Source organism: Sebastes umbrosus, chromosome 1 (genome assembly GCF_015220745.1).
Source record: "Sebastes umbrosus isolate fSebUmb1 chromosome 1, fSebUmb1.pri, whole genome shotgun sequence".
In the NCBI taxonomy this organism is placed as follows: domain Eukaryota; kingdom Metazoa; phylum Chordata; class Actinopteri; order Perciformes; family Sebastidae; genus Sebastes; species Sebastes umbrosus.
In genome coordinates this window covers 2,801,937-2,810,031 of record NC_051269.1, presented here as the reverse complement: position 1 = coordinate 2,810,031, position 8,095 = coordinate 2,801,937, and the positions used below count along the sequence as shown (strand labels likewise).

General features: G+C 47.0%; 1 protein-coding gene across 1 annotated transcript; it reads right to left on the bottom strand.

The window, feature by feature from the left end:
- Nucleotides 1-922: 922 nt before the first annotated feature.
- On the bottom strand, nucleotides 923-5,052 carry LOC119481463. Its single transcript, XM_037758424.1, has one exon. The coding sequence runs from the start codon at nucleotides 5,000-5,002 to the stop codon at nucleotides 923-925; it is 4,080 nt and encodes a 1,359-aa protein (XP_037614352.1). The 5' UTR covers nucleotides 5,003-5,052.
- Between the last annotated feature and the right edge of the window lie 3,043 nt (nucleotides 5,053-8,095).

The window sequence follows — 8,095 nt, the reverse complement described above, 5'->3', positions numbered from 1 at the left end:
TAGCGTGACCACACAGGTACAAATTATATGTATGCTGCCAACTTGGTTCGGGTCGGGGGCACTTTATGACATCACATAGATCAAATTGAAACGTTGTTTTGGCGTTTAACGTATAGTTTAGTACAATGTTGATTGTTTCGTCCACGTCAGGCCCTTGGCCGTTGGCGTACCCTGTGTCACATTCGTCATCAGTGCATCTTTTACTTCGGTGTGATATTAGAGTGGAACGTGTCAAAGTCGGAGTTGTATGATTAGTTGTCTGGGTACTACGCAACTGTGGTAAGCCCTCGAAAACGAAGAACAATCCCCCCACAATCAGCAGAGATAACACCACTACCAGGGCCTTACATACGGTCCCCATACTCACCTTGTTATTCTTCTCGAGCTTTTGTTGATTAATTAAAGTTAAGTAACGCACACATACGTTTACCAAAATATATGAGAGTATGAATTAATATTATAAGAATCATTCCCTCCCCATTGGTCCCCTAAACTATAGTTGTTATATGACGGAGAACAAGGAGCACGAAAAGTACTACAACCTTTATATTGTAAAGCAGTAAAAAATAAAAAATAATGGAATATATGTCCACCTGAAGAGTTACCTATTCATTCTTGTAAGCCGTATTTTAACTGTAAAATCAGCAAGACCTTGAAACCTTCTTACCCTGTTGTATCTCTTTCAACTCATTTACATGCAATTTTATTTTACTGGAAATGCAAAAAGTCAACCAGTTACTCAATGTTTTTGACCGTGATGTTGTTATCTCACGTGTCTGTCAGTTGGTCTTCTCTGGTGTCCCTGCAGAGAAGCTTGCATCTACCCCAGGTGCTGTTCCGATGACTGGTGTCCCTGCAGTGAAGCTTGCATCTACCCCAGGTGCTGTTTCGATGACTGGTGTCCCTGCAGTGAAGCTTGCATCTACCCCAGGTGCTGTTCCGATGACTGGTGTCCCTGCAGAGCGATTTCCGGCGGTGTTGGCTCCCCTGTATCGATGCCGCCGGAGATGAGATCGCCTCCTGGTGGTGGACCGTTGGTGGAACAGCACTGTGTCAAGTGCCACCAGACGCAGCCTTTCCCTTTCAGTTGAACCGCTGTGGAGGTCCTTGCTGTCACCTGATGTGGTCCCGTCCAACGTGGTTCCGACCACTTCCTCTTTAACACCTTCAACCAGAGGTGTTCAGGGGGACCCGCCTTGAGTTCTGACCTCTGAGGTGGAGCAGGATAAGGAGCACCTGGACAGGAGAAAGCTGAAACAATAGCATTAACCGACTGATAATAGGGGCGGTACCCAACAGCGGGAAGCACACAGAAAGGATGCAAAGGACCGGGAAAGGGTCTGCCACAGGTAAGCTCAAACGGAGTCAGCCCTGTTGACGAGTTAACGGAAGAGCGAATTGATAATAGAACAACAGGGAGTGCATCAGGCCAGGACATTCCTGTGGTCTTACAGACTTTTAACAACTTCCCTTTAATGGTTCTATTAGCCCTCTCGACCTTTCCCTGCGATTCCGGGTGGTACACCGAGCCATATTTGTGTTCCAGACCCAAAACAGTCTCTACTTCTCTCAAATGTTTGTTTTTAAAATGAGAGCCATTATCAGTCCGAATGAGTTTTGGGAAACCGTGTTTAGGAATGTAGTCATTCACCAGACATTTTATGACCGCTTTTGCATCCTCTTTTCCAGTAGGATAGGCTTCTATCCACCTGGAGAAGGCATCCACTATGACTAACAAAAATCGTTTCCCTCCCACCCGGACACCCATATCCGTGAAATCCATGACCACCTGTTCCCCAGGTCCCTGGGGTTTAGGGTATTTGCCCACCGGTGGTTTGTCTGTAGGTCTGATGTTACACGCTTGACATATTTCACACCTTTGGACATAGTCCACAACAGTCTTCCTTTTCTGCGGGAACCACCACGCATCAAGGGCAAACATCATAATGGCCACACCAGCATGGCATAGCCCATGGGTCTGTTTCAACATGGTTGGAATCCAACTATTTGGCATAACTGTTTTACCATCCTTTGTCCAAAGTTCTGACACACAGTTAGTGGCACCTGCATCTTCCCAGGCTTTTCTTTCATGCCCAGGAGCGTCCTCCTGAGCCTTTTTCACATCATCTAAAAAGGTACCCAGTTCATCAAACGAATTAAACTGTAACATCATCATACTATTAACAACATAGCCTGCAGCTCCCTTAGCTGCTTCATCGGCGGCATTATTCCCAATGCTTTCCGGGTCACTCCCTTCTGAGTGCCCTTTAACCTTAATCACAGCCACCTTCTCCGGAAGGTGGACGGCAGCCAATAAATCCCTCATGAGGCCTTCATGAGCCATGGATTTATTCCCACTCGTTTTGAACCCTGCCTGAACCCAGCCAGACATGTCCCTGTGTATAGCATTACAAACATAAGCAGAATCAGTAAAAATATTCACAGTTTTACCCTCGGCAATACGAAGCGCACATACCACAGCAGTTAGCTCAGCCGCCTGTGCAGATTGTTTACCCTCCAATGGGGACGCACATAGAGTAACTGGTTGATTACCGGGATTGACAAGTGAGACAACAGCATAGCCTGCTTTCAGTCCCTCAGTAGGATGCCTAAAGCAACAACCGTCTGTGTAAAGATTGAGCTGTGGTTCTGGCAGTGGGAGGGCTTCCAGCCCTGGTCTTAGTTTTACAAATGGTTCTGATTTCTCCATACAGGAATGCTTCTCCGCTATTCCTTCTCCCATACCATCTGCCATGTTGCAACCTTCATGTACGAATGACACATTTGGTTTGGAAAGGATCTGTAAGATCTTGGTCTGTCTTAACGGTGTGAGAGTAAAACACGAAGAGGTGACGTAAGCCACAGTACTATGTGACGTGAGAATGTGCAATGGATGATGCATGACAATGTGTCCGACTTTCTCTACTATTTTAGCTAGGGCTGCTGCATATCTGACACAGGGACTTGCTCTTTGTTCTGGAGTATCCAAAAGGATACTACAATAGTATAGCACCTTTCTTTCTCCTCTTTGTTTCTGATATAGTACACCGTGAGCAGTTGACAGTTGCTCGGATACGTCTAAATGGAAAGGCTGCGTATAATCCGGAAGAGCCAAAGCTGCTGCCGCCGCCATTTCCTGTTTAAGCCGTATGAACCCCTCCTCCCCTTCTTGAGACCATTCTAACTCAGCAGTAAGGTTTCTCATTCCCGCCATAGTGACCATTTGTCGCAACAACTGTGTGTCCCCCGCGTAATTAGGAATATATTGTCTGGAATAGCCAGTTAGTCCTAAAAATGACAACATTTCCTTCACTGTTTGTGGTTTCGGGTGATGCAAAATCGACTCTCTGTGTGCAGGTGACATAGCAGTGCCTTTGGCTGTAATCACTCTTCCCAGGAATGATACCTGCGCTCTGCAACACTGGAGTTTTTCTTTAGAGACCTTATAGCCACAACTATGTAGTCTTAACAATAACGCATGCGTCAAGGACAGACATACCTCGGCCGAGGGTGCTGCCACCAACAAGTCATCAACATACTGTACAATAAAACATCCTTCCGGGAGTTCCAACCCTTTTAGGTGTTGTCTCAATGTTTCATTAAAAATAGAGGGTGAGAGGATAAAACCTTGTGGTAAGACATTATAGGTCAATCTTTGTCCCTCATAGGTAAAAGAAAAAATATCCTGTAAGTGTTCCGCTAGAGGGAGGCAGAAAAAAGCATTAGCCAAATCTATGCACGTGAAAAAAGTGTGAGCCGGAGTCAACATGGAGAGAGCAGAGTGGGGGTTGGGTACTGGTGTAACTGGTGTGGATACAACTTCATTTATGGCTCTTAGATCATGAGCCATTCGGTAAGAACCACTAGGCTTCTTTACCGGGAGTATGGGTGTGTTCCATTGAGAGTAAGATTTTCTTAACACCCCTGCCTGACACAGTCCCTGTATTGTAGGAGAAATACCTTGGGCAGCTTCTATTTTATGTTTGTACTGTGGACGCCAGATAGGACAGTAGGTATGTAATTCAAAGGTTACTGGTTCCATGGAGCATCTTCCCACATCAAACGGTCCTTTTGACCACAAGGAGGAAGGGAGAGTAGACAACATGGAAGCAGCACCCTCTCCGTCAGTCAATTCACAGCCGTGATGACGCTGCAGGGAGACGTTTTGACATGTGCCCTGTACTGAACTGAAATGTGATATTTTATAGCATTTCCCTTTTTCTGCCACCCAAACCCCTGGTAGTGATGTTTCCACCCATTCAGTGTAGCCCACAGCGTCTTTACACATATTTCCCAAATCCTTAGCCTGATGTTTTGGTGCTAAAGCTAATGAAATATGAGGAACCGCATAAGACGATAGGCGATACCATTCCTGTTGTTCTGGTGTTAACGTGACGACAGCAGCCACCCCCTGAGGACCTATGATAATATCTGTTACCTGTATTTGCCATTGCTTATCTACCAGTTGTTGTTGGAACTCATCTTGGTACTGTAAGTCACTATCCCTGTCATAGTTAAGAGTGCAGTGGGGAGGATCAGGTACTGGGAGGTAAGGGTGTAGTGCTCGAATCCATGGTTGCCACTGTTGATAGAACTGGAGGAGGGGGTTGGGGTCATCCAAAAGAACCCAATATATTTCAGCCATTGGGTCTGTGTGTTGTGGGTCTGATAGTTCTTTTAACATCATTTGATGTGTTTTTCCTGCTGACCCGGAACAATGCACTATCTGTCCATTAGGAAATTCCACTGAAATCCCTTCTTTAGAGCAATGTACAGATGCTCCTAATGCTGTCAACACATCTCTTCCCAGGAGATCTCGGGGGCATTCAGGAGCAAATAGGAAAGAATGGCACAATGTCTGATTCGCATGATTTACAGTAAGTGGTACCGTAAAGGGTAACTGTTGTTCTTGACCGGAAAAACCTAAAACAGATACATAGTGTGACGACAGTTGGCATTTTGGTTCTGCCATAGTTGAATACCGTGCCCCAGTATCCACCATGAACCACCTTCGTTTTCCATTCACTGTCAGTTGTAAGCATGGTTCGGCCAAACCCTGCTCTTCTCTGCTTTTTAGGCTTCCCTATAGATTCCATGTGCCGGGTGGGGGTTGTTGCTGATACACAGCTGCTTGTAGTGGAGCATACTGTGGATTGGGAGCTGGGGGTGGTATTGGTGCACCGCCCTGTGGTTGTGTCTGGTTGTGTGGACACTCCCGTACCCAGTGATCCATGCTGCCACAGATGAAACATCCTCTTCCTGGGGGACCTCCTCCTCCTCTTCCCCTCCCTCTTCCTCTCCCTCTGCTCTGTCCCTGCCTGTTCTGATATGGAGTATACTGATAAGGAGCATGCACTGGAGTCGTCGGGGGTGGGGGCATAAACGGTGGGGGTACATGTGGACTATACTGTGGGGGGTAGTAGGGAATAACGGGTGCTGGTAAAGGGGTGGGTGCCGGTGCTTGGGTGGGGGTTTGTACCATCTGTTTTTGTTGTTTTCTATTTCTTTTTTCTTCCGTGGCGCTATCCCTAGCCTGTGCTAACTGTAACTTGGCCAGCTGAGCCATTATTTCTCTCATTTCCTCTGCAGCTGTGTCGGTTTTTTGTTCATGTTTGCTCCAGTGATGCAAGAAATGGGTCTCCCATTTCCCTACGTCAGCACTAGGCATATCGGGATTATTATCCATTGCTTCCTTTACGCCTGGTGGAGCAAACTTTAAGACTGCTGCTCTAAACGGGTGTAAGTGAGTCTGTTTGTCAGGGTTATGTCCGGAAGCATCCGCCCATTCTTTTCTGCATCTATTTAGATACTGTCGTCCTGTTTCGTCTGATTTAGTTTTAAATTCTAAACTCTGAAGTTTACCGGCGGGGATGGGGAACTTCGCTCGAATGGCGTCACCTAGGACTGACGCACACCTCCCCCAGGGTTTTTCATCTGCCACTATGTGTGTGTGTACTCCTTCCTCCAACTCCCGCTGCAGCCACACCGAGACTCCCGCCCCGCCCATTAATGCTCTCACATCCCCCATAGATAACTCCATTCCCCGAGTCTGCTCATCCAGCGCTCTTAACCATGCTCCACCCCCCTCTGTCAATTCGGGCATAAGGGCCAATATAGCACCTTTATCCCCTGCACCAAAAGGCTGATACTTCTTTCCTCCTGCTCCCGCACTGACTAGGGGCATCTGTATTTCTGGTGTTGATTTTACTACTTTCTGATTTACTCTTTGTCTAAGAGTCATGCCATGTCCTTCTTCAGAGACCCCTCCTGCCGCCCCCCCTTCCATCCTGGTGTCAGGGTCAATCCGTGCAGTAAATTCCCCCGTAAAGAATGTTGCAGCCTCTCTTTCTTCTAGCTGACTGTCACTGTCACTGTCTTCCACCTCTCTATCCCAGTGGTGTGGTGTTGTCTTTGTTTTTGTCTTTTCTCCCCCCAATTTACGTGTGCTTCTTTTGTTTGGGCGAAACAGATATTGTGACCCCCCCTCGGTACTGGTAGACCCAGTCGAACGGTTACCTTGCCGGAAGGAAGTTAAAGTTCTATCGAACTCCCCTTGGGTTGCTGCCAACTCTGCCTCTACCCTCTGTATTTGGTGTTCCCACTCTGTTCGTCTGTCTAGTTCATCTAGTAATTCTTTCGATACTGGTCTACCCATAGGGCCAAGACGTAGCCCCCCTGTGGAGGTCGCTTTACTGCTAACCCCCCCAGCCCATTGTGCAACAGCTGCCCTTTTTTGTTTCTCCCCCTCCTCCTCCAATGCCTGTGCTTCCCTTCTCTCCTGTTCCATTTTTTCCCTGTCGTTAGGTGCCCTAGTATTACCAGTCGTTAACTTTCCTAGTTGCTGCTCTAATGCCTGGAGGCGTTGATCATTGGTCTCCCTGTCTCTTTTATCTGCTGGAGATTCTTCATAAAACACTTTCCCCCCCACTAGCGTTACTACAGGCATTTGTATCGGGATAGGTTGTGGAGGGTCGGGTTCATTCGGCGTTCGTGTGGGTTCCTCATATGAAGGAGGGGCTGTAGGTTTTTCTCTTACCACCATCTGGTGTTGAGAAGTGGGGGAGGATCGGGAAACGGTCCGGGATAACCACCTAAGGAAGGGTAGAGCGGGGCCTCGCTCTTCTCCTTTTTTTTAGTCTGTTGTCCCAATTCAGCTACTGCGGCGAGGTAAACGCAATTGGCCTGAGCCAGTAAACTGGCCTGCTGTTCAACATGTTTTTTTGCTTTTGCTCGTGTAAATATGTTACTATTTTGGACTCTCTTTAGTCCATCAGCCAACTGAGTCTGCTGTTTTAATACGCACTTCTTTATTGCCGGGGTAACAGCTGCGGTGGAATCCTCGGATGGAAACACTTTAGTTTTAACCATTTCATTATACCAGTCATCTAAATCCTTGGCCTTCTCATCTACCTTCCTCGGACTGAAAGTACAGATGACATTTGTCCGCACCTTGGCCCACTGTTGGCCAAAGGTCAGACCTGTTTTATTACAACCACCGAGTTCCTCACATTCTCTATCAAATTCCCCATCCATTTTATCCAGTACTATTTCACACAGGTTTATTCAGTTTATGACAGTAACTAGATTCAGAGTAAATGGGTCGTTATGCCCCCACCACAGATCCCACCAACACAAGCTTCTACTAACGGTCTCCCGTCAGCGGTGCTGGCCCGGTATCTGAGGCAGTTTTAATTTTCCTCTGAATACTAGTTATTAATGTACACTCATACAGGCGCTCCAAGCGCTATTTTTACTAAACTCTAACGTCCCAGACGTTACTAAACTAGCGCTCCAAGCGCACTACTCTAGCGCTCCAAGCGCAGCGTTCCAAACGCTTTTCTAACGTCCCAGACGTTACTAAAAGGGCAACAAACAGTAGTGATATCAGAGTAATTGGGTCGTCATGCCCCCACAACAGATCCCACCTTCACAAGCTTCTACTAACGATTTCTCGTCAGCGGTGTAGGCACGGTATCTGAGGCAGTTTTAAATTTCCTCTGATGACACTATTAATACAAGTTCAGTATATCAGTTAATTCATAAGGACTTTAACCTTTTGTGGGCTCCCAGCCCCAGGATCCCAAATCCTCTTACT

Excerpts from the sequence above, each read along its gene's own strand:
- LOC119481463 (XM_037758424.1), bottom strand. The coding sequence starts at position 5,002 with ATGGTGGATACTGGGGCACGGTATTCAACTATGGCAGAACCAAAATGC.